At 42.9% G+C, this 27,189-nt stretch overlaps 3 protein-coding genes across 8 annotated transcripts; 2 read left to right on the top strand and 1 right to left on the bottom strand.

The window, feature by feature from the left end:
• LOC106806894 (60S ribosomal protein L32-like) lies at positions 1-5,815 on the top strand. 2 transcript variants are annotated; one of them, XM_014809039.1, is made up of 4 exons: positions 1-20; positions 3,421-3,532; positions 4,193-4,345; positions 5,613-5,815. In XM_014809039.1, exons 2-4 carry the CDS (start codon positions 3,437-3,439, stop codon positions 5,769-5,771), a joined length of 408 nt encoding a protein of 135 aa, XP_014664525.1. In that variant the 5' UTR covers positions 1-20; positions 3,421-3,436; the 3' UTR covers positions 5,772-5,815. The 2 variants fall into 2 exon arrangements, with proteins under 2 accessions (XP_014664525.1, XP_014664526.1); XM_014809040.1 differs by lacking the exon at positions 1-20 and adding an exon at positions 109-125.
• Positions 5,816-9,473: 3,658 nt separating this feature from the next.
• Positions 9,474-18,060, bottom strand: LOC106806881 (uncharacterized protein KIAA2013 homolog). Its single transcript, XM_014809019.1, has 15 exons — positions 17,986-18,060; positions 17,603-17,676; positions 16,417-16,485; positions 15,905-16,011; positions 15,120-15,242; positions 14,564-14,692; positions 14,353-14,417; positions 13,686-13,852; positions 13,308-13,436; positions 12,344-12,512; positions 11,246-11,445; positions 10,992-11,110; positions 10,477-10,632; positions 10,163-10,274; positions 9,474-9,645 (listed from the first exon to the last, which is right to left on the bottom strand). Exons 1-15 carry the CDS (start codon positions 18,058-18,060, stop codon positions 9,564-9,566), a joined length of 1,776 nt encoding a protein of 591 aa, XP_014664505.1. The 3' UTR covers positions 9,474-9,563.
• On the top strand, positions 17,656-26,388 carry LOC106806893 (Bardet-Biedl syndrome 5 protein homolog). Of its 5 annotated transcripts, none has more exons than XR_001393593.1 (4): positions 17,656-17,767; positions 22,751-22,988; positions 24,347-25,244; positions 25,327-26,388. XR_001393593.1 is itself a non-coding variant. In XM_014809037.1 (4 exons), the coding sequence occupies exons 2-3, from the start codon at positions 22,797-22,799 to the stop codon at positions 25,190-25,192; spliced, it is 1,038 nt and encodes a 345-aa protein (XP_014664523.1). In that variant the 5' UTR covers positions 17,656-17,767; positions 22,751-22,796; the 3' UTR covers positions 25,193-25,194; positions 25,256-26,388. The 5 variants fall into 5 exon arrangements, 4 of the variants coding, with proteins under 4 accessions (XP_014664523.1, XP_014664521.1, XP_014664522.1 ...); XM_014809037.1 differs by having other exon boundaries at positions 24,347-25,194; positions 25,256-26,388; XM_014809035.1 differs by having other exon boundaries at positions 24,347-26,388.
• Positions 26,389-27,189: the final 801 nt, after the last annotated feature.

Below are 27,189 nucleotides of genomic sequence, written 5' to 3'. Positions count from 1 at the left end.
TTCCTTCTTGGATAAAGATTGTAAGTTAATGTGGTACTAAACAATCAGTCTCACTCTCCTATAATATTAAACATCACAAGTTGTATGAGACGTCAGTGAAGAGCCGTAACATTTGTGTTACTGCAGTACGGTCATTTATCGTAGAGTCGTCTAGCTTAGCTTAAGGATTGAACCCTAATTGCATAATGTTATTAACGTAGGGACGTGGTGATAGGAAGTAAGAGTATAAACAACGTGTCGTAGTAATCGGTCATTGAGCTGTTAAACGTAGATCGCGAGGGTAACGGTGTTTGTAAGATTTTTGATTGCAATCTCGGTGTGCAGGGTGAACGTGGTCAAACAGTTCCTGTGTAATGCCCGTAATGCCAATGATTCATTCAATCATTGGTTGGATACGTGTACCCTGTACCACTGGCAGCAAGATCAAGCCCGCACGTACAGCACACACGCGGCGCCATTGACTATATATACAACATGGTGTCGAACTCGCCGGCAGTCGCCGCCGCAGTTTCCACAACTCACCGTTTTAAATCAGTTACAACTCCGGTGTTCCTGCAGGTGACGCCACTTTCCAACTATAGTTGGAATCGCGGAACATTGCTTAACAATATACACCCGCCAATTTTGACAATCGGCCCGCCAGAATGCGCTTAAATCACAGAAATTCCTCAAATATACATGCTAAATGATCCTTAGCCTGCTACGCGTGAAGAAGGCGGCTGGCTGAACCGTTAACCATGACTCGCCCGCGATGTCAACAAGCGTAGTTTCGCAGCCTGTCTGCGCATTAAACTTGCTGCAGCCAATCAGCGCAGCCGCCAACGGTTCAGCCAGCCGCCTTCTTCACGCGTAGCAGGCTAAGGATCATTTAGCATGTATATTTGAGGAATTTCTGTGATTTAAGCGCATTCTGGTGGGCCGATTGTCAAAATTGGCGGGTGTATATTGTTAAGCAATGTTCCGCGATTCCAACTATAGTTGGAAAGTGGCGTCACCTGCAGGAACACCGGAGTTGTAACTGATTTAAAACGGTGAGTTGTGGAAACTGCGGCGGCGACTGCCGGCGAGTTCGACACCATGTTGTATATATAGTCAATGGCGCCGCGTGTGTGCTGAACGTGCGGGCTTGATCTTGCTGCCAGTGCCCTGTACTGTAGGCTGTACTAAGTAACTAATAGTAATACTGTATTGTGTTATTAAACTTAAAGCCACAATATGCGCATCTACACGCTAATTTCTCCAGTACTAGAGTTCGTGTCATGCATAATCATACTACCTTATGACAAAATAAACTAGTTCCTCGGATTTCACTGCGCATTGTCTTATAAAAGGTATTTGAAAATACCTCCAATGTTGTTCAAATTCTCCGATGTTGTTGACACTTTCGCGTTGCTCTGCCCAGCAACCGTACAGCGGGTGTAGCAAAGATTTCGGTTCAAGGATAGAGAACATGGGTCCCAATATAACCAATGTCATTTACATCAATATAAATATAATATTATATCAATATAATAGGTTGGGTTAATGTTAGGGTTAGGGTTAGGGTTAGGTTTAGGCACATTGGTTTTATTGGGACCCATGTTCTCTATCCTTGGGCCAAGATTTCTATGGCCCGTGTGCGTTTTTCGCTCGCACGCTACTAGCGCAATGACATGTTATCGTTCGCGATATCAAGCCTAAAATCAATACGTTATTCTCAGAGTGTATTACGCTGCCTATTTTTATTTTCCCAATAGCCATTGATGTTACATACACTGCAGTTCACAATACTACAACTAACTTAAAGTGTAAATGACTATATTCACAGGCACTTGAAGCGTTTCAATAAAATATATACGCAGGGGTCGTGTGCTGTGCACGGCGACAGTTAAATACATAGCAGGTAAGAAAGCGTGCGCCAGAAATTCGCTCGACGCTCGCTGCATTTCACATGATTACAACACAAATACTCAAACTTCCGACTCCATCTGTGCTGCTAATTGAAGAACAGTGTTCACTTGTTGTAGAAATATTATGTCTCAGTTCGAAACGGAGCTGTTTCACGCAAAATCACGAATGAAATCATGAAATTGTCGCAATCGCTAGCACTACGCACTTGATGTAACGGACTTGAGTACATGGCTAAAGGCGGCGCACTGCATTTTGGGAAACAACAACGCTGCTATCCGCCTCCCATGTGAGCCCCGTCAAAGCCGCCAGTGAGGCGTTGCTATAGATACCATAGACGGCTCCAACTTTCGTTACCTCTGCACGTTTTCAAGACAGTTATAACTTATATCGGCCGGTAGTGGTCTCCAGATTCCGAAATTCGTTACATCAAGTGCGCAGTGCTAGCGATCGCGAGAATTTCATGATTTCATTCGTGATTTTGCGTGACACAGCTCTGTTTCGAACTGAGACAATATTTCTACAACAAGTGAACACTGTTCTTCAATTAGCAGCACAGATGGAGTCGGAAGTTTGAGTATTTGTGTTGTAATCATGTGAAATGCAGCGAGCGTCGAGCGAATTTCTGGCGCACGCTTTCTTACCTGCTATGTATTTAACTGTCGCCGTGCACAGCACACGACCCCTGCATATATATTTTATTGAAACGCTTCAAGTGCCTGTGACTATATTCTCTGCTCAACACCCATAGCAACGTGATGTCACCTAACCGATTCGGGGCAAAATTGCTTGGCAAACAATTCGGCATTGGCGCCAGATCACCAGATTTCGCACCTCTTTCTTGTGGGTTTTAAACAAACGCGCAGTGAAAGGGGGGGGGGAACTAGAGTTTATTTTGTCATAAGGTAGTATGATTATGCATGACACGAAGTATTTGCTAGTCTAGTACTGAAGAAATTAGCGTGTAGATGCGCATATTGTGGCTTTAATATTAGTATATTACTATTAGTATTACTATTAGTAATACTTGTGTCGTGAAGTTGTACAGCCTCGGTAACTCTATTTATGGTTGTTTTAGATTTGGTTTGAGTGTTACATCATGTACATAACCTACCTAGTATTACTATTAGTAGTACTAGTACTACTAGTAGTAAAATACAATACTTGTCGACCTTCGGCGAACCCAATTTCTCGCAGAAGTGGCAGAGCTTTCGTGATAGAATAAATTGCAATAACTTTGCTCCATTGCATAATTTGAATATATTTCTGCCGTCGTGGCATAGACATGGTTTTCGGGATGTTATGTACACGCAAACAAGAAACTTGTTTATGGGTGTAAAGCTGTTGCTTAAAAATTCGAAGTTAACACGTTTTTTACGCCACTATTTTACTCTACCATTAAAAGCCATGCCACTTAGCAGGAATCGTGGCGTAGGTGGAATTTGGTGGTTGCATAGTCTTAGATAGGTTGGGTAACACTAAACCCCTGGTTTTTAATGAATGTTGATCAAATGGTTGTTTTCTTGATTGCAGGGCATAAGTTATCAGCATGGGTGCAATCACCCCACTTCTGAAGCCGAGGATAAAGAAGAAGCGAGTGAAGAGGTTCATTCGCCACCAGTCGGACAGATATGTTAAAGTGAAGGTACTAAAAATTATACCGTTATTCACCACTTTCATGACACCTACCGTTATTGCTTGAGTAACAATGAAATGTCTTGGAACCTTCATATTCACCGAAAACTGCCAGTTTTCAAACTAATCGTTTTTGTAAACATTCGTTTTCTGTCATCTTGAACTAACAGTAAGTATGGATTAGCTTGTGGCACCACCGCTTATTTGCCATAGACATAGTACAGGCATGCACTTGTTTTCAATTCATCACCGGCACAAATACAAGTTTACCATTGGGCGTTATCGGCATACGATGAAATTTATTGCTGTTTCGATGTGGTCAAATCTATTTTCTATGCTATAACTGCATAAAATCTTAGTATTTTTAATGTTGGTGTAATCGGTGATATTTCCACTGTCGGGTGAGACTACCATATTCAGCTATATTTGGTTTTTCTAAGCAAAAATCTCACAATAGATAGTTTAATTTATGAACTTAAAATTCATATGGTTAGGTGAAAGGTAACGTGTTCGCCATGGCTGTTAGTAGTGTGTATTTTAAATCATTTCATGGCTAGAATGGGTTTAACGGTTATGCCAGCGACACAAACCTTTTTGACCTATGATATGGCGGCACCCCAGTGTGTGTCCTCCGGTAACATTCTACAGTATTTTACTTCTTTTATTGTAGAAAAATTGGAGGAAGCCAAAGGGTATTGATAACAGAGTTCGCAGGAGGTTCAAGGGACAGTACCTCATGCCCAGCATTGGTTATGGAAGTGCTAAGAAGACGAAACACATGCTGCCAGACGGCTTCAGAAAGTTCCTAGTACACAACATCAAGGTATGTAGTAGGCAGTGTTGTTACAGTGTATTCCCACTCTTGGGGAAAAATGTTAGGGAAGAATTGCATATTTGGGGGGGGGCGAATACGTAATGATTATGCCGGTTTTGTTTATACACGTTTTTGCTTAGACCACAATTAAAAAAAAATTTGTTTGCCCTCACCTGACCCAGGCTGAAAAGTTTGGGTAGGTAGGTTGGCTTTTTTTGAGGGCGGGGTCTTTTTACAAATTCAGCATGGTGTCTACATGCTCGGGTGTGCTTGTGTGGAGATAACTTTTATGTTGAATGTTTGTTTTGTTTGGTACATATAATCAGAAGTAGATGATAGGGAAGGAGTGTGACTTCAATAAACAAGGGAAATTCGTCATTTACTACCATTGGAATACCTCTGATTTACTACGCGTAACTCAACCAACTTGAGCTCAAATCGTACACCGTACATTCGCCTAGCATCGTGCGAAATCGTTTCCTCGTATACACCCGCAATCCGGAGATACCGACTAAAACGTACGACACGATTCTCCATTCTGTTTCCAGCAAACCGAATGTATAACCCGCCTAACTTGAAACAATAGGCAGCTACTAACGACTCTTGCGGACTCTTGTGCCCTCGGCGATGCGGTGTGGCTCGCTGGGAGATTGGAGCTGGAGCTGCTGCTGATTGCGGTAGGTGTGCATGCGTGGTGGCCATACCAGCTGTACATAGGTCAAAGATTAGCTCGCCGAGTGTTGCGTCGATGTCCAATCTCCCAGCGAGCCACACCGCATCGCCGAGGGCACAAGAGTGCGCAAGAGTTGTTAGTAGCTGCCTATTGTTTCAAGTTAGGCGGGTTATACATTCGGTTTGCTGGCAACAGAATGGAGAATCGTGTCGTACGTTTTAGTCGGTATCTCCGGATTGCGGGTGTATACGAGGAAACTATTTCGCACGATGCTAGGCGAATGTACTGTGTACGATTTGAGCTCAAGTTGGTTGAGTTACGCGTAGTAAATCGTAGGTATTCTAAGGCTAGTAAATGACGAATTTCCCTTGTCGCACTCCTTCCATATTATCTACTTCTGATATAATGTATTGCCTACAGATTTATATAATGTACAGTGATGCAATTTGTAAAAAGAAAAGAAAAAGAACATTTTTTGAGTCTATGTAGAACTGCATGGTGGTGGATCTGTATATATATTTTCTTGGTTTATATTATTGGAATGTGAAGACCCCCGTCAACTGTCCAGCGTATACAGAGTTGGAACATTATCGTATGTTGCAGGAACTGGAAGTACTCATGATGCAGAACCGCCGGTTCTGTGCTGAGATTTCGCATTCCGTGTCAGCGAGAAAGCGCAAGGCAATCGTTGAGAGGGCCGCTCAGCTGGCTATCAAAGTAACGAACCCCAATGCACGATTAAGGTCGGAGGAGAACGAGTAATTTCCTGTGTTTTCTGTAAAGTAAAATAAAGACGTCAATATGTATGTAAATTGTTTTGTGTTTCTTTGCATTTTGCATATAAATTATGTAAAGGTTGCAAGGGTCTTGTGCTTCTAAACCTTCAAAAGCTCCTCAATCACTCTGTCTATACTGAGGTGTATGTAAACGTGTGAGGTTTACCAATACCTTCTTTATACTCGGAGGAGCTTGGGTAGAATAAATAATATTAATATATTTCTTTGGGAACAATAACACTGCATTAATAAATTATCACTTCTCGGTATATTTACAAAACTCTTTGTACAATAAATCTTTCAACACAATCAATATAAAAATATCACTTCAAATCAATAATGGAAAAGTGGTTCCACATACGGATGTGGGGTAAAGCAGAAGTGCACACAATATGATTGCACACAGTGTGAACCATTTCATATCATCGGAAGCAATATCAATTCTTGTAATTTGATTCGTAAAGCCCTGCTCAGGTCGCCCTACGATTTGATTATCTGCGACTACTTTATCGCCAATTAACAGCGGAGCAACACACGTCGACTTGAAGTGACTTCACGCTGTACATCGCAAATCAGATCGTAGCTTTCTGCAGGAAACGTAGACAGGTTCGCGGCCCCAGTATTTGTACTAGCACAAACAGAGCAAGCTTGATGCCGGGACCAGTCTACATAAAACGAGTCGCATGACCAACGAAACGGCGCTTAATAGTAAAACATCAGGTAACTTTGTAAAAATCTATCCTCAATTTTATGAAAATCGTTATAATCATGTGCAGAAAAAGAATTTAAAAAATTGCCTGTGATATACGGAAAACTTAATATATATTTGAGAAAGGGTTTGTGCAATAATCCCTCCTTGTAAACTGCTGTGTAGGCTGCCATTTTGTTAATCATGTGACTCGACACGTAGCGGTGATTGGCTGCCACTCACGATTTGTCGCCAAACGCCACATAGATAGAACTGTTTCTATTTCTGCGATCGCAGTCGGCGACCGTATTTTCAAACGCAAGAGAACTCATGTCGAGTTTAGTCGCCGATGTTTTTATCGGCGATCTGGCCGGTTTTTGACGTACGATCTTCAAATTTTGTCGGCGACTAGGTCGTAAGGGCGACCTGAGTTAGCCTCAAGATCTAACAGAAAATGCTAGTTGAAAATTGCCATCCAAAGTGTTACGTTCATTAGATTTGACAGTGTCTATAGTATAACACATTTTCACATTACGTGGAGTAGGACTGGAGCAGCTGCTATAGGCCCGATCAACCACAGAAGCTGTGATGTTGCAATGCTACTCCATGACGCAATACACCATCAATGAAATGAGTTGCAGGAAACCTACAGTACTCGTGTGTATCTCAATGCACTACTTTCTAAAACAGGCCAGGTCACAGACGCCACAACATTATCTCTTACTAGATGCCCACTACAGACGACAAAACTAGAAAAAGTCGTAACGTACAGGTTCCCTCTACAATGGTTGCTGTTCCTACCTCCACCAGAGAAGCACACAGTTATTTCATTTTGTTACTGTGTGGAAAACTGGAAAGCTTCAGCTGCACAACCATCAACTGTTTCACAGCGAGGACTACATATTTTTACTGGGTGGTTACGTTATCAGGGGTGTCATAATATAGTGCATATAATGACAATGCTGTTACTATTAAATCAAATGACAATAAAATAAAACATGATGCCAAGACTGCAAGATTAGTTTCTGGATACTGATAATGCGATACTGTTAATGAAAATATATACACCTGCATTATCATTGTGGTGACCAGCCTTTTGCTATTATACAAGTTGGGCAGGGTAATAAAAGTTACATTCTTGCACTTCCACAATGTATTTCTATGCTGCCTTAAATCATAATACTACCCATACTCAAAATCAACTATTAAATTATGCAAGTCAACAATGAAACCTGCTTTTAAAATTTATAAGATAATCACGTATACGAAACGAGACGTTTTGGTGTCACGTGTGCTACTTACTATGTGTTACTATAGCTGATAGGGTCTATGTCTCCCTGGGTACTGCCGGAACGTACCCTGGGTACGGTCCGGTATACCGGAACGTACCCTTGTAACTATCTGATATGGTTAGGGAGTAGCCGCGTAGGCGACTCCCTAGACTCGTTAGTGGAGTAGACGAGGTACGGTCCGGCATATTAGATAGTACCATGGTACGTTCCGATATATCGAACCGTACCCAGGGTACCCTCCGATAGTACCCTGGGGAACATAGACCCTGTTATGGTAATTGTAGCCCATTTCCTCACAGTCAGGTGTTACAAGCGTTAACTCGTGCCAAGTCGAAAACGTTTCCGTGCTATAAACTTTCACCACAAATACACACGTTCACCACTAGTAAGGTTACTGCAACCTTCGTAAAAACTGCCAAGTTCATAATTAATAACAGAAGGTGACAATCCTAGAATTATCCCGGATAATTCATGCAAGGACTGCATAAAGTACCGACCACATACAACACTGACGTAGAAAACAAAATCCAGTCACCTTTAAACATGCATTCTTCAAGTATTGCAAAGTAAGGTGGCTATTGCAGGAGTGCTATTATTCCAGGGGTGGTGCCAGAGGATGGCTATCCCATTGGGGGGAAAATCAGTGCCTTGTCGGGTCACCTATGAGAGAAATATTTCGGTCACACTTCATCTCTAGTGCTGCGCTAGTCGCAGTAACTTGTGAGAACAATCAGCAGGAGGAATGACCGATTTATCCTTTACAGCTAGACAATCACGAGCACACATATCTTGACGAGCAAACACTTATAAAAACTGAAGACCACATCAGTTTCAGTCTAATTAAATAACGTCGCACACACATTTGCAACAATGTGCTACCCCATTAATAATCAGGTATGCTTGCTTGATTCAACAGGCCCAATACGGATGCCCCTGTCGCATTCCTGACCCAAGCTAGAAGTGCGTGAAAATGCACCTGCTGTTGTATCACATGCCAAATGCATCTGATTATCACAGCTAAAAAGAACGCAGTTGAGACGAGCCTCTCTTGCTGATTAGAGCCGAAAGGATGTTCGCGTGTTTCTGTTATTGATCGACCAGGGTTTGACGTACGAGATATATGAAACTACCTATATGCCATGTGCTATGTCCAACCTTTGCATGTGCAACGTACGCTGGGTGCATCGAGGCCACACGATTTTTAATTACTGTAGTTTTTTGTGGAGAAAATTCTTCCAAGTGTAGTTGGGTGTTGTCGATTATCAATAGCAGTGGTTATCACTAGGATAGACAGAACAACATGCTGGTGACACGTGTAACCTTAGCGTAACCCCATCAAGGGCAATCTCTGGTGCCACCCCTACACTCCGCTCTGCCCCTAAGAATTTTTCATCCAACAAAATAATTAACTCGCGCACCTTTTGGATGTTCGATTCCGGAGCTCTTGTAGAACACCTTCCGGAGAACTAACGACAAACACCTGCGACTCGTTAACACCTGCGACTCGTTAACGCCTGCGACTCGTTAACGCGTGCGACTCGTTAACGCCTGCGACTCGTTCACGCGCGCTAACTGTAAAACCGCTGCCTATTGTAACCGTCCCTGCTGCCGCAGTACTCGTTATAAATCAGCTTGACTAGGAACAGGTGGAAGACGATGATGAGGATCGCTATGGACATCCAGAATAGCGTCGGCAGGCCGCTCAGGTGGCTGCCGTGCTTGTGCAGGGCGATGACGTGGTGTTCGTGCGCGGGAGCCTCTGCGATCTCGCGCACGTGGATCGTGTGCTTGAGGTCGTCTACGTGCTGCCGTCGGCGTGATGTAGAGGATCGCCGTCACCGGCTCCGTCAGCTTCACGGGAAACTGCTTTCGCATCCGAGCTGCAGTCGCACGACGATAGTACTACTATTATTTTAAATTATTATAAATTTATTAAATTATTTAAACATATTAAATATTATTAATTGTAATTTTTTTTAACTCGTTTACCTATTATTTTACATTATTAAATTATTATGATTATTTAATTAGTTTCTTATTTTAAAGACGCGCGCTCACGGCGCGTGACGAGAACAATGCGCGCTCTCTGGCGGTTGCATACGCAAGGTGATATTTGGAATTTTCTTATATAACATGGATGCAATAATAGACCCAGTGTGTAAGTAGTGCCAGTTCCTGCACTTATTTTAGGCAGAACTAATGCCAGAAAATAAGATAAATATCGTATATGCGATCACATTTATCATTGCAAATTGTATCACAGCTTATCTCTAATATACGTAAAGTAAAACTGAACTTATCTAGTGTGGAATGTTGAGGATGTACTAAGCCGATGTTAATTGCATATAAATGGCAGAAACCCCAAGGAAAATGTAATCAACAATTTCTCGTCTGTACCTCAGTTCTACAGGCGTATCGATACATCCGGCATCACAGGCCCAGTATGTTTTATCCTTGCGATCCAGAGCAACAAGTAGTATAGCCTTATTGTCCTCCTCTCTGACTTGTACTGCAAGCACCCAAACCAAAATATAGCTTGTAAAATGCAGTTACAGTCAGCAAAGAATTATATTATACAAGCTGTGGGGTTTAAATCAGTGCGAGTGAGAAATCACTGTGAACATCAACATCTTGTTTATAACAATGTACAATGATGAACAGAACTGTTCTAATGCAAAATCGCAGATAATAATCATAACAAAAGGCGCTACCTGTTATGTTGATATGGGTTCCATTGCCATACAGAATTCGTCTAAAATGGTAGTTGCGATGCAAGTCTCTTGGGTGCGTCCAGAAACTCAAGTGATGATTGGTGTATTTGAGGCCTCCATAACTCAACACCATGGCCTGGATAACACCATCTGCACCTGAAAGATACAAACTTGCCCAATGATAACATTGCACACACGTAGTGTAGAGCACATGGCTGTCCCAATTAGGCAAAAATAGGTGAAAAAAAGTGTCAGTTGTTGTGGCTGTGGAACTCTTTTCGCTGGTGTTTCATATGCCTAACAATTTAGGTTTGGTATGCTATCCAAGTAATTTTCCGCAATGGGAAAAAGAGAAAATTCAGATACTTTTGATATCAACTCACGGATAATGTAATTGTGTTATTTGTTTGAATAATATTGTATATCAGTAATACTCCTGCATGTGAACACTGTTGAACTATAGATTGGCGAGGTGAGTATTTAAAATGTTTGTGGTTGTTGTTATGAAACCTTACCTGCCTGCAGCAACTGGTGGCAACCTTGTTTGTCCAGAGTCAAGAACCAGACAGACGAAAGCCGTGCTATATCAGCTTCATCTGTCAAACTTCCCCACAGTTTCAGGTCTGAAGTGTGCCTTAAACAAATCAGTCACTTTAGCATCAAGATATTCATAGTTTTGTACCTATCCCATCCTTAGATTTTTATCCTAAAGTATAAATCATGGCAACGTTATATAATAATGGTTAACGCTCGATGCCAACGTGCTCACAGCGTGTGATGTCCATCATAGCAGCGATCAGGTCCAACCAGCAACATCTCCAGTCTCTGTTTCTCCTGCGCTGACGTCTGTCGTTCGTGCAGCGGCGCTCTACTGTTGCTCATCGCATAGTACATAGTCGCGTTGATTCGGTCGCCGTTCAGGGAGTTCGGCGCCATCGAACAGCTGATGCTGAATCCCGACTGCCACAGCTTCAAGAAAAATAAGAAGGCAAGAGGACTTACACATGTACAGATGTACAGATTTATCACATGGTAGCTACTATAATAGCTGCTTTACAGTACATATTTGTACACATACTGAAAATTATCACACAGAGCAACTTTGAGCTGATTAAATGAACTTAATATGCTGTACAGATGTCACACAAATCGAGTATACGTGTTATCTCTTATCACATGTTTAGAAAACTGCATGTAACCTGTTGTTATCTCTGTCTCTGGTGTATCGTTATGGTTCCCCCATCCCTGATTTGTCTTCTTCGCTCTATCTACATGTGTGTGCCTCTCTTTCACACAGACCTTCTCTTCATCTATTGGTACCTGCTTCGCTTTCACCCAAGTCTCTCTCTCCTTTTTCTTCTCCCTGCCTGGTACTGTTTCACGCAGACCTCTCACATCTCTGCCTTCTCCTCTCTATATAACTGCAGCTGTGGCTCATTCACCCAGCCCCCGTTTCGCTTTGCCTACTTCATTCAATCTATCTGTCCCTGCCTCTCATTCACTCAGTTAGTTACCTACAGCAATGGCAGCAGAAAACCGCCACTCTTCGTTCCACTATCTATCTGTGTCTGTGGCTCATTCACCCAGCCCCCCCTTTCGGATTTGCCTTCTCCTCTCAATCTATCTCACCCTGCCTCCCAGCTACGGCACAGCAGGAAACCACCGTTTTTTCTTCTTCTTCCTATCATGCTGTGTCTGTGGCTCATTCACCCAGCCCCCTTTCTGATTTGCCTACTTCTCTCAATCTATCTGTCCCTGCCTCTCTTTCACTCCGTTACCCACAGCAATGACAGCAGCAAACCCTCTCAACAATGCATTCGGGACCATATGAATGGGGTGCCCGCTTCCTCCGCGCGCGCGCACGTACCGTGCTCCACACTTTAACGTGTTCGTCGCGCAGCAGCTGCGCGGTCATCGTCTGTACGGCGTTCATCTCATCCCGCACTGCCTTCTCCATCTGCTGCTGCTGCACCTCTCCGTCCTGGCTCAGGTACGGCGCGTACTCAACCACGTGCGTGAATTTAAATCGTACGGTACTGCAAACAGAACAACGAAAAATGTACAAATTATATATATACATATATATATATATATATATTACAGGAAAGCGCTTGTGTAAAACTAAATGTCGGATTATTCATTTTTTTTAACTATATAACAACTGAATATCGTGCAACCTAAGAACTTTTCTACTATACAGTGGCTGACCCAAGGGGGGGGGGCAAGAGGCACGCACCCCCCTATTTATTGCCCCCTCCCTATTCGGCACATGAAGCATGTACACCGGCGCTATCACAAAATCCGCAACCCCTAAAATGAAATCCTGGCTACTCGGTTGTGCCCCCCCCCCATCTCAAAATCCTGGATCCGCCACTGCTATATATATATATATATATATCAGGGAAAAATAAAATTTATTTTACGGGGGCTACTTTTCAAGCTCGCGTGCATGAAAATAGCACTCTAAAATTTGGTTTGCATTGAACTCCGGGGGCTCTTTTTGGCATTTCCAGGGCTCTTTTTAGCATTTCGGGGGCTAAATCGTCCCGAGCCCCTGTGTATTTTTTTCACTGATATATATATGCATATGCATACTAACATAATAAAAAGTGTAGTATGAAATGTAGTGTGATTTTTCAATTCAAAACGTGATAATAAAATATCGACATTGATCGTAACACACGACTTTTTCTATAAATACATACTAGCAAAAAATCATATAACGCATACTGATTATATATACATATGAAGATATATATATATATATATATGAAAAGATTGTAATTTAAATTTAATGTAATCGGCAAATTTTAATCACGGTAATTTCACACCTCTTGGGTTCAATGCTGACAGTAGGGGATAGCCGACTACTAGCTATAACAACCATAAGCTCCTGTCCATCCTCACTCGTGGCACGCCCGGTTGTCACGTGGTAGCTACCACTGCCTCCACCATTAAACCTGAAAACACACAGCTAATATATACAGTACTACAGAACAATAGCTGCTTTACACTACGTATTTGTACACATACTGAAAATTATTATACAGAGCAACTTTGAGCTGATTAAATGAACTTCATATGATTACCAGCAGTCACGTATTATATTTATATTCGTCTTCTAAATTTCTAAAGCCATATTCTCAATTTCACACTGAATTTTCTGCACAACAAACGATGAGATATGCTTGACGATTATCACTAAGTACCTCTGCACTATAGTTGCTGCAGCCTTCCACTGTTCCGACCCCACCAAATGTGTGAGGGCGGTTAGAGTAGAGTCCATGGGGTTATACAGCTCGACTTCATGCACAAGAACAGACGGTCGTGTTCGATGCGCGTAAAATATGTGGTCAACTGTTACACACATAGACGACTACGGGAGAAGGAGCATAAGCACATTGTTAGTTATTTTGGGGGTTTTGGAGACATTTTGCACAATACTCAAGTTAACTTTTATAGGCGACACATTGCATCAGGAGGAAATAATCACAAATGTGTGATTATTTACCCCTAATTGTATAATAGCATATATTTTTAACATACTAACTAACATATTACATCTAAGATAACTAAATAAATGGTATGAAATAAAAACACTTGTTACATCACATCATGTACATTACATCATATACAGACATGTACGATTTTAAAAAGTATGAATCGATAGAGCAGCTAATAGCAAGACTATGCAGACAGCTAATGCTATGACACTGACATTCCTCCAACTTTACATACTTTACAAGTATTTTTTTTAAATTTAGTATTGGGCCCGCCTAGCCACATTACTGCATTAAAAATTATAATGATGCAGTTGAAACCTGTAAGATTATCTAAAAGAATTTATAAACTATATTAATTATAACATATATTTACCTGTGGTATTTTAATGCATTGATACCTGTACACCAATCCTGTTTTGTACTGTATTATATAGACTTCTGAAATAACAAAAACATATATTTCAACAAAAGAAATACATTGCTTATATGTATATAGATATAAAAAAGAGAATACCTACAGAAACAACTCCCCAAAAACAAACCACCATATTTTTCTGACTGACGCCAATGTTGCTCGTACGAACCTTTCTGCTCCCCTCCTTGCAGCGAGAATTCGGCAATAGGGTAGAACTCGACAGCAAGGGACAGCGCCCGTGCCCCCTTGATGTGCAAACGCTTGTTTCCCATCACGCCAATGCCCAACTTCCCATTGCCTGCAGCAAGAGGTAGCCTCAGTTTATTGACAAACATATCAGGGGTTAATAATGACAAAATTAATATTAATTAAATTAATATCAATATTGTCATTTTTTTAAAACCCCTGATACAAATTTATATGCATAACTAATAAAACACGCACTAGTTCTCGCTAACACAGAAACACTGGAAAGACTACAAAAGCTTTTAAACTGAAATTGCAATATGTGGCTAAACTTAGTATCGCAAACCAATACAGAATAATAGTTAACAGTATTATATAATCAATACATGCTAATGCTTGCTCGCAACCTGCCTAGCTCACAGTCTACTTTGAAGATATCCCTAGTTACATTCCTCATATATTAGACTATTAGACATGCCAACTCCTCGCAATTATTTGGAAGAATTACTACTATTGTTTTATTTAAATCTTCGACTAACCAACATAGGGCATGAATGGCTTGTCATCTATGAGAGAAGGTGTGTGCATTATAACGGCATCGAGTGAATCCAAGTCATCTTGAAAGTTTCGAATCTTTGCTTGGAGGCACAACGTCAAGGCATCTGCAATACAGAAAGTATCCATTATCATGAGTAATCCGAGATATAAATTAAACTGTATACATGTAGCAAAAATTGAAAACGTGGACACAGTACAAAAAAATTAGAATCGGTATTTCACACCCCCTTCTAGAAATGACAAAAATGGACACTAAATATGGGATAGCTTGCATGATAGTAAATTAGCTATCGTCCATTCCGGAACTCTTTATATAAACTACATTTTTATTTAATTCTTGTTTGGTTAAATCTAAATTATCCTGCAAGAGCACTATCCAAGTTTGATGCACAGTAGACTATGAAAGCCATGTACATTCATTCTTATTTTCATCTCCTTTCGGCTCCCAAAGAACATAGTGCCTCTGCAACTATATATTCCTTTTGTTTCTGTAACAAGCTTTGGCCGGCAAAGCTGCTCGCTGTTACATGAATAAGGTTGTTAGCCTCATGTCAGCAGTATAACCCCGTTTCTAAAGTAGGTGTCAGCTGAAGTAAATCAGGATATATTTGGGTTGTATTCAATGCATAAGTCACGAAATACGGCATTGCATATATATCACCAGGAGTGTATAATATATTATAGAGATAATATATTATACACTCATGATATTACTGTAGCATCTTCATATATAACAATGACTTCATTATAAATCAAGAATCCTTACCATTTGAATATGGCTTGATTGAATTGTGCATCCGTCGAAATAACAATGGACCGATGTATATCAGAATAGCAAGGGTAACAAGTATGATTATTAGTAGCCGCCTTGTCCTGTGAGGGAAAAAATTAAGTGCTAATTATATTAGTTTAGTTTATATTATGATAAACGTTTTATGCAACCTAAAAATGATTCAAATAACATATTAAATAACTCAACATATTAAATTATTAGTGATAAATGATAATAAGCAAAGAATTTATTATAAAACATCAAATTAATAAACCGGACACCCCCCCCCCTCTAGATCTGCCCCTGTGTGTTGGCCAAAGCTTGACATATTAATTGAAGCAGAATAGTTAATGAAACTCTATGTGCCATGTGCACCATTGCCCTCCTTTGTAATTTATTATTTTATGTAATAATATAGTAATTTTTGCGTAATTAAATGTCTTTGAACTTGAACTTGAGACATTTTTTATTGCATTACCAATACCAAAAGTTTATCACAGACTTACGACAAACCATCCAGCGACCTCCGTGCCCGATTTGCTAAATTAACAACTTTTTCCATTTTCCTCCTTTCCCTATAAATATAATGGGAGTAAAAACATAGAGGTAATCAGCATATAGGCACCTGTAATACATTCAACATTGAATATATGTATGTAGGGACAATTAAATAGAGTGTTGAGCACTGTAACAGATGTCTAAGTATTCAGTAATGATGCTAGTGCATAGGTTAGTGCAGGAATAATGCCATTCATTAAAACACTATTAGCAAAATGTGTGTGCATGCGTGCGTAAGTGCATCTGTGACTGCTTGCCTGCCTGCGTGTCTGTCCGCCTGCCTGCCTACCCTCCCTCGCGCACGCCCGCCCGCCAACCCGACCGCCCGTCCGCTCGTATGTCTGTGCGGCTGAGAGGGTCTATGTCCCCCGGGGTACTGCCGGAACTATCTAATATGCCGGACCGTACTTCGCCTACTCCACTAACGAGTCTAGGGAGTCGCCTACGCCTACTCCCTAACCCTAACCTGAACCCTAATCCTAACCCTAACCATATCAAATAGTGACCAGGGTACGTTCCGGTATACCGGACCGTACCCAGGGTACGTTCCGGCAGTACACTGGGGGACATAGACCCTATGAGCGTCTGTGCGTGCGTGCGTGCGTGTGTACGTGCGTGGATGTGTGTGTAAATCTTAACATATGCAACAACATGTCAATGATCATCATCGCCGATCCTATCCTATCGGGTTCTCTATCCTTGAGCCGATGTGGCTGTGGCACGTAGGCCTATACAGCACTGACAATGACATGCAAATGCTAGCCAGACTAACTAAGTAACTTCAATACACACCAAACGGTTATTTCTAGGCATACTGATATTAGCACTGCACTACTAGTACTAGTACTAGTAGTAGTTGTTCTCTTATAGACACAAAGACGGACACTGACAGTGAAAGTGACAGTGTCAGTTTCACTGCCAGCCGTCACTGTCACTGTAACTGTAACTGTAAGTGTAAGTGCCACAGTGGCGGTACAGCTTCTACTCTAGGTTGTATATCGACGAGACGGTATCGCATCCGTTATAATGGATTTGTGAGTAGTCACCAGATGAGACAAGCTGCTAATGACATAACTATTCCGTTCTAGTAAAATAATTAATTTAGTGTAAACCTAACAACAGACAACAACATACCTTTTAGGGAAGTGTTTCTTGCACACTAAATATAGAGGGCGCTGGTGGGAAACCGGTGAATCTGGGAAACATTTCTGGAGTCAACAACAGAAAAATCCATAACAAATAACAAGTATCTAATTACTCATAGTCATATCAAGTAAAACTGAGAAAAGAAGAATGTCGGTATGTTTTAATTACGCTAGTCGGGAAATGTATGTACAGCTATTACTGGCAGTTAATAGTGGCTACAGTCTACAGCAGTGATTAAATTTCACGCAGAAAACCAGATGAGACGGGATACTAGAGAAGCGTTGCCGAAAGGAGGTGTTAATCCGAAGTGCTATCTTGCGCGCCAGTATCGCGGCAAGGCCGCACCGCGACCGGCGGGGAAACGGTCCTACGACAGTATTGCAGCGCTGGTCCAGCTCATGGACTCCGTGCGCGAATGCAGTAGATCGCCAGCGCCACGAATCCATAGCTGCCAGCGAACAGTCCGCAATTTTAGTGGGGACACAGGAGGGCAGACATTTGGAACGTGAACAGTTGTATCACCTTGTTCATAAAACACTGTCAACCGAGTGTAATTCTGTTCGTAACCGAGCTGTGTCACGCGACAATTCACAGAAAGGCCTGGGTCGGGAAATGTCTGAGCATGTGGCGGCGAGCCTTAGCGTCCCAGTAATGGAAGACGGCTGGTGCAGATCCAGGTAATCACCTACCCGGCGCTGCTTCGCGCTCAGCGCCTGCAACGTTTTTGCCAAGGTTCAATGGCGAGGCCTCATACGGGAATTGCTAAAGCGAGTGCGCGCCCTGCCGCCGCTATAGCCCATTAGACTGCACTCTCTCCACCTCTCGGCTTAGCTTAGTCACTCAGATGCCTAATCGAGGTGGAGCGAGTCCAGTCTAGTATACTAGCGTTTTGCATCCTCGCAACCTTCTCGAGAAGAGATAGGCCTATTACTAGAAGACATTAAGAATTTGGCTAGTAATAATTTCGTTATTTGAGTTAGCCATTATATTTGTTTTATTGAAACGCTTCAAGCTGCCTGTGTCTAGTATAGGGGTATTCGTAACCCTAGCAAGACCGTTTCGTTGGAGCTATAGTTATTGAGTAGTAGCGGGTAACCGTTATTTATAAACGAGTATAGTAGTACTAGCGTAGTAGCTCTAGTAGTACTAGTGGTTCAATGAGAACTATGGTCCCAATATTATATGGGCCGAATGTAGTGACATGGGCCAATAAAAGACCAATGACAATGTCACTTTTACATTCAATAGTAATATATAAGTATTTATATCAACTTATAATTAGTGTTAGGGTTATGGTTAGGGGTTCGTCAGTATTAGTACCCCCAGGTACTTATGTAACAGAGTATAGTCTCATTATTACTATTACTATTAGCTGCCTGCCGTCCTGGTAGTTACTGAGTAGAGTACTAGTAGTGCTGGTAACTCAGAAGTACTGACTACTGACTTGTACTAGTGAGGTAAGTACTTAGTTAGTATAGTTATTTGCTTCCCCCGTTTCTCCTTTGGTGCTCCCGTGAACATGGAGTGTCCTGGTACCTGTAAGATAATAGAAGTAAAGTATTCGTTAGGGGTGTGAATGTAATACCAGTCTTTACACGTGTTCTCTACTTCTATTTCGCTTATTAATCACCTTGTAATCCGGTCAAATGCTCATGCTGCAACACACAAGGAGACGAACGCACCGACGGCGGCTTGGCACAAGCATCATTGAAACTTTCCTAATAAAAGTATAATCGCTAAAGAAAACCGAACAATCTAATTGACTAAGTAGTAGTAGCTACAACAGTAGCTGTGCTTGGGCGGTGCACAAACAACTTCATGAATAAGCAGAATTACGACTATATAGACTGGGTGTAATAGAGTCGATCAGTTCGACAGGTTCCAGAGCGCTAACTACGTGAGCGTGTCCAGCGATATGCCCGATTGCCTAAGTGGGCAACGGGGTACCAGTCTAATATGCCTCCTAGATTCGGCGTTCGTTGCGCGCCGGGTCTAGCGCCAAGCATATGTCCATTACCCTCATCACACAACAACAAACCAAAGAGAAACCTATAGAATTCGTTTATTACGGGCAAGGAACAGCGCGCGCGGAATTAACGAAACTTCGGAATTGTGAGGCATTCTAATGAAATGTTGAGCCTCGCTGGGTTAGTCAAAAGCGATCGTCGAATGGGCAGAAACTCGCTCATTCCAGCGAAGTTTGATGCTTGCGTTATATATGTAAACCGTGCTAAGGTGAAGGACGGGGCAGCAACGTTCGTGTTGAGAGCGCCGCTAGCGGCGTTTTGGCGCGCTTCGCGCCGGATATCCGCTGCAGAATGTCTAGAACTTGTCTTCACCTGAGCACTTCAAACTCTGCGACGAGAGTTCACTCCTCAGGTCACTGAGTCAGGTGCACTGGCACCCTACAGGTCTAAGAAAGTAGAAGCACAGAAGATAAAACCATCAAGTGGAAATAAGAAAGCAAGGCGCGTAGCGCGCTGGCATGCTAGGGGTGTCTCGGTGCATGCGCCCTTGAAATTTTGTGAATGGTAGACGTCTGGAGATGCAATCTGGTGAGTTCTTGGCGATAGAGATTTAGGCAACAAAATTATTTAACTCCAAAATTGTAGGCGACAGTTACTGTGCTTTCCATTGTTCTATCTGCGGGGCGGCGTCACTTGTCAGTGTGGATCATTATTGTAATTATATATGAAATATAGAATGAATAGATTAGTAAATAAACACGAATGTATTTTACTAACCAAAGTCAATGGCTCTCTACTTTTGTTTTGGCCCTATTCATTACTGATACATTCCCTGTACAATGGCCATTCAGGGGGGGATCCACGGGTCTGAGCTAGACAGTAGGCTTATTTTTCCAGCAGCACATCCCGCAAAAAGCGCATTACACCCCAACAGTGGGCCGGGCCGTTAGGCACGGGAACTGCGGAAGCCATGTGTCACAAGCAATTTGCAAATTTTCAAGGGGTCCCTGGGCCCCAATAAATGAGCACATTTGGCAGCAGCATATTAGTCAAGCAGCATAGCGGCTCAAAAACCATAATGCAATTTTATTTCCGGCTTTCATTCTTGCCTGCGCTTTGCATACCAGCCATTAATGTCAGAAATGATTCAAGGCACTTCCTCTCTTTTTTCAAGATATCAAGCTAGTTTTGGGTAACGTACCATGTAAAAATTTGATCTCCTTGCAAGTCCTGTCAATTAATCAGAAAAACAAAGAAAACAATAAAGATAATATAAGCCAAATTCCATCAATGTTTTTCTGCGTATTTTTTTTTTTTAAGGCGGGCAAAATTTCGAAAGGGCACTTTTTAATATCTAACCGTATTTCCCAATACGGCCAAATATGCGGTCTGGAATTCCCGCCCCTGTCCATTCAAATGCTCTGCTGCAACCCAACACTACTAAAGCACTAACAGCGCAATACACAATGTACGAGCACGCATGCCTACTGGCCGCTGTGCACACTGACAAGTAAATTACTAGAGTGTTATAATTTATGATTGGGTTTGTGGCACAGTGGTGAGCTGAACATTGATTTTCGTCTCAGTACTATTCAGATTGTGTGGGTAACTCTGTACCATAGCAGCATGCGCTAGTAAGGCTCATAGGCGTCTATTGTCCCAAGGGTAACTATGCGGTGGGTACTCTGGGTAGTGTGTTCGATATATCGGAAGCAGTCCCCGTCGCGGGTAAATACGCATCTGATATTTTTAGGGAGTAGGCGTAGGACAGTCTCCCTAGACTCGTTAGTCGGAGTAGGCGAGGTACGTCCGGCATCATTAGGATACAGGGATGAGATTCTTCCGCGATCCGCGGAAATCCCGATTTGCAAAGGTCGCCAGGGGTCGATTTTGTGGAAACGGTCTATAATTCGTGGAGAAAATTGCGGGGGGGGCGCTGAAAAAAACAATGTTAATCAATTTAAATTATATAGCCCTCAACAGCACCCTGACTGTAGACTGTAGAGTGTAGACAGTAGGCTGACAACGAAGTATACAGTGTATCTGTTTTTGCGTGCCAGAAAAGAAAATCCTCGTTCACAGGCTGCAGTAGTAGGGGCAGACATTTTGAGGTAGCTGATCACGTAACGACCATGCCTGGCCTGGGGGCCGGGGGTTTACATGTCGTGCTGCGTGCATGTTGTGTGGCATGACTATGCACTGATTGTTCCATTTTGCATTGTGTTTTTCATTCAAATCTGGTCGCAGGGCAACGGCAGCTTATGTCTGAGTAAAAACAATGCAAGCGACGGGGTGGAACGAAAAATATATATCTTGATTTTAGATTATAAAAAACTTGCCCTATTTTCAGCCCTGATTTCCTATTATAGTTCGTTTGTTCCTTTTGACAACTTTGAAAGCGTGATGCATAGAGTCTCCCTATAATTTCGTTCAGAATAGCGTTAGAATTAGACCAAATTGGCACCATTCTTTTAAAAAGAAATTGTCCGGAGGGAGCATGCCCACAGGGCACCCAGTACCTCCCTAGCATGCCGATGACCTACGGTCCTTGCATTACTCGCTCCTCTGTTTGCTAATTAAAATTTTAGCTGAAAATTAAATTATCCAATCTCATCCCTGTAGATAGTACCATGGTACGTTCCGATATATCGAACCGTACCCAGAGTACCCTCCGATAGTACCCTGGGGGACATAGACCCTACGGGCGCTATAGTAAGCACAACCCGCAGTGCTGGGAAATATCTTGGGAAGTATGTACTGTATATATTTGCTGTAGGCTGTAGCCCATGATACAATAGAAAAATGTGCTAGACAGCAAGATATTGGTTATTGCTATTCATATTGGTATATTCACATTCACATTGGTGTCACGTTCAGTAATGTATCTGATGTTTATGTTTTCTACCACCAGGTGTCAGTAGTAGCACATGGCCATAATGTAATGAAATAAATATTGTCAACTTTATCTACAGTCATCTGCTTATCTATTCACCTTAATCATCACCAGAAGATGCTACAATTGGTATTCACATATATCAAGAGTAGATAATAAACATTGTTTTATTATCTACTCTTGCATATATACATATGAAAGGCTTTATTTGGCCACACTAATAATGTACTCCTAAATTGTTTTTCTATTTCATGTTCCTGAACATCAATGCTACAGTACCTACCAAAATAAACGCTGAAAGTGCACACGCATTCCGAGAAAGATGACGAGCCTACAGTACGACGTCCTGTGGGAGGATCGCGATGTCAGATTCGACATCGCGCCCGTCCAGATGAACATGCGCGCGGGAGAGGTTCTCATAGACCGACTCGACTCGGTCGAGGACACCAAGGGGAACAACGGCGACCGTGGCCGGCTGCTCATCACGAACCTGCGCATGATCTGGCACTCACAGGTAGTGATGTCCCGATGATCGATTATAATCGAAATTCAGTCGTTTGCAGCAACCGACTAAACGCTCTACAGAGACTCCCCGACTTACGAACAGGTTGGGTTCCGAGCGGTCGTTCGTAAGTCGATTTGTTCGTAAGCCGAACATATGTACGTACGTATCGTATACAGTATTGTACATTAGTGTAGTATATTTACGTGTGAACATCGAGTAACCTAGAAGTGTACATAGTGTAAACATATACGTGAACACAGGAGTTGGCGAAAGTCAAAATCGGGGGCGATTGTGTCTTTTTATTCACCAATATTGACATTATACACTAATGGACTTCAGAGCAAATTGTTCGTATCATTGAAAGTTCATAATGTTCATAAGCCGGGGGGTCTCTGTATTTTAAAAATAAATAATCGGTTGTCAAACAATTTTTTTAAAATTTAAAATAAAATTTTCAAAGATTAATGAAATGACTCTTTATTTTTTTTGTTTTTTGTTTTTTTTGTTACTTTACTACTAACCTACACCAAACATAAGCAAGTGTAATACTGTTACATAGCTTTTAGAATAGTGCATTACAAAAAATACTGTATTATACAGGGGTAGAAGTCCAACGGACTCCCTACCATCAAAAAGAGGTAGTCCGCAGTCTGAGGTTCAAAATTAAAGAAATTAACAATAACGCATGTGCTTATTTTTAAGATTCATGCAGTTGCACGTCTGCCAAATTTTCTTTGGCTGAAAAAATACACTAATTCCGCGAGGCCGTGCTCCGGAACGAACTAGTTTAGTATGGCAGAATTTTCAGCGAGTCACACGGACTCCTGCATATGTCAAATCAGGGAGTCCGACAGTAAATCAGGGAGTATTTGACTCCGGACTCCCGTTAATTTCGCACCCTGTTATATGATAGATGATATATTTAGATATCTGGTGGCCGCGATCAGTAACATTTAACCGATTATCTTCCATCATTGATCGGTTGGGTGAAACCGATGATCGATGATGAAATTCCAACCTGTTCCCATCACTACTAAGTACTTTATAGCATCTATGCAAGGAAATATGCATGCAATATCGTCAATCTGTCTGCACACCAGACCTTACACACTACAGGTCTGTTTCAGAACTTTGATGCTATGCAACCCATTTTAAAATTCATTCGCTTCTTCAACCAAAAGACACAGTTGTTGCTTTCATTAATGCACTGTCATCAGAAAACTTGTCCATGGGAACCTGATGAGAATGTATACATTATCATACACTATCTACGTGACATAGATAATACATGTCACCATGTTTTTAGCAAACTTTTTGAAATATACAAGCGTAATATAATAGTAATAAATATTCATCACTACTCGCAGGCGCTGCCGCGCGTCAACCTCTCCGTCGGCTACAACTGCATCATCAACATCGCGACGAAGACTGCGACATCGAAGCTGAGGGGCAACACGGAGGCACTCTACATCCTCACCAAGTGCAACGACACACGCTTCGAGTTCATCTTCACGAACCTCGTGCCCGGGACGCCGCGCCTCTTCACGTCTGTCATCTCCGTGCACCGCGCCTACGACACGTCGAAGATGTACCGCGACCTGCGGCTGCGCGGCGCCGTCGTCGTCGGCAACGAGCTGCGGATGCTGCCGCGCGAACACGTCGTCGAGCGCGTGAACGGCGTATGGAACCTGAGCAGCGACCAGGGCAACCTCGGCGCGTTCTTCGTCACCAACGTGCGCCTCGTCTGGTACGCGAGCATGAACGAGGCGTTCAACGTCAGCGTGCCCTACCTGCAGATGCGCTCGGTGCGCGCGCGCGACTCGAAATTCGGCGCCGCGCTCGTCCTCGAGACGTCCCTCCAGAGCGGCGGCTACGTGCTCGGGTTTAAAATCGACCCGGCCGAGCGGCTGCAGGCGTGCCTCAAGCAGATCCAGAGCCTCCACCGCGTGTACGCGGCGAGTCCGATCTTTGGTGTCGACTTCGAGACGGACGGGCGCGGCACGGCGGCGGAGATGCGCGAGCCAATCCTCGACGAGCCGCACGACGACGTCGAGGTCGTCGGGGGCGACGAGCGCGGCGACGCGTTCGCGGCGTACTTTGCGGACGGCGCGAAGCAGCGAGACGGCGAGCCGGTCTACTCGGAGGAGCTCGGCCTCGCCGTCGAGAAGCTGAAGGACGGCTTCACGCTGTCCGAGCTGTGGGAGGTCATCTGAAGGTCATCTGATGTGTAGCTGTGGGGGGTCATCTGATGTGGAGCTGTGTTGGGTCACCTGAAGGTCATATAATGCATGGCCATGGGAGGTTATCTGAAGGTCATATGATGTCATATGATGTGTAGCTGTGGAAGGTCATCTGAAGGTCATATTATGTGTCAGAGAGCTGTGGCTCTACCGTATAACGTTCATGTTAATGTTAGAGCTGTGGGAAGTCATCTGCGGCTACTCTACTGTATAACGGTTGTGTTGAAGCTATGAGCAGTAATATGTGGTGAGCTGATGGGGTCATTTGCCCTTGGGTCGTTGGTAGTGCGGCTGTGGGAAGTCATCTTAGTGTTGCGGTGGAGCGTTGGAGCGATGGATCTCAGTCTTAGTCATGGACGGCTTGGGGGGGGGGTTCTTGGATTATATTTAGACGGGGGTGCGAGACTGAAGCCTTGAAACCTTTACCCATATCTAAGGGTCCTTGTCCTGTGAATAGGTACTCATGTCTAAGGATTTTTTGTGAACGTCTGTCTAAGGATTTGGAACATCATATTTTCCTACAGTACCAAATATAATACAACCATTTTGCACTCTTTCGAGGGAAACTTTATAAGACGTCTATTTTTTGTGTGAAAATGGGACCCATGTCTAACATCTAAGGATTTTTTTCGTGAAAATAGGACCCATGTCTAAGGACTTTCTTGAAAAAGTCACCCATCCCAGCGGCACATCCTGTATATCCTTATACGTGAGTGCCCCCCCCCCCACGAGGGATGGCTGGTCCACGGGTCGTAGGTAGTTGTTGTGGGACGTCATCTCAGTGTCGTGGTGCAGAGTTGGAGTGTTGGATCTCAGTGTTGGTTGGGGACAGTTGGCCCCCCGAGTCGTAGGTTGTGGAGCCGTGGAACGTCATCTGTGTTGGAGCCGTGGCTCTACTGGTCGTGAATGATTGCACGTAGTTTAGCCGTGATTTTCGTGACCATTTTAGCAGCGAATCCTGATTAACCGGCCGCTTGCTGTGGCTTTGCAGCCGATGATGGTTACTGTGCGTCATGCTGTCATCTGTTTCATCTTCTCTAGTCTACATTTACGGCTTCACATGCTTATTCCACCATCTAACCTTTACGCACATAGCTTACGCTCATAGGGTCTACGTCCCCCAGGGTACTGCCGGAACGTACCCTGGGTACGGTTCGGTATACCGGAACGTACCCTGGTCACTATTTGATATGGTTAGGGTTAGGGTTCGGGTTAGGGTTAGGGAGTAGGCGTAGGCGACTCCCTAGACTCGTTAGTGGAGTAGGCGAGGTACGGTCCGGCATATAATATAGTACAAGGGTACGTTCCGGCAGTACCCCGGGGGACATAGACCCTCTCAGCATAGCTTACCAGTGTTTCCCCTGGCCAAAAAGGTCGGTGAGGTGGTAAATATTTTTTGGCGTGTTGGCGCGTTTCGAAGTCCTAGCAAAGCTAGCACCGCAGGTGTTTGCCCAGCTAGGGGGGGGGGCATGCCCCCAGTTTGTGAAAAATGGTGCAATTTGCTGCATTCTAAGCTATTCTGAACACATTGTATGAGATTTTTGTCAGCGAGGCAGTGTTTTTGACAAATTTCTGTGTGCTGGGTGAGAATTTGAGCGAGGCAGCCCGCCTCGCTCGTGTCAATGCAGGGGAAACACCGCTTACAATACTATCACAATCTGCTAGTTATTTCCAGCAGAGAAGCACTATCGTATCACGTCAATGGTTTCTTCAGAATTGGCAAATACACCAGGCAGATTACGTTGTAGTTTGCACATTGCATCATTGCTATTAAAGTTATCCATTAAATTGGAATTATGTATGCTCAAGTAGTATTTAGGCAAGGAGCTGATAGTTATATTTATATACTTGGACATTGAAGTCAGATTCTGAAGGCAACCCACTGCTATATATTTGGGCTGCTATACTCCGTCCACGTGAGACATTCCTATTTTACTAGTCCTTGTATTACTATTAAGTTGTACAGAATA

The sequence above is a fragment of the Priapulus caudatus genome, unplaced genomic scaffold, assembly GCF_000485595.1.
Source record: "Priapulus caudatus unplaced genomic scaffold, Priapulus_caudatus-5.0.1 Scaffold184, whole genome shotgun sequence".
Taxonomy (NCBI): domain Eukaryota; kingdom Metazoa; phylum Priapulida; class Priapulimorpha; order Priapulimorphida; family Priapulidae; genus Priapulus; species Priapulus caudatus.
This window is presented reverse-complemented; position numbering and strand designations above follow the sequence as displayed.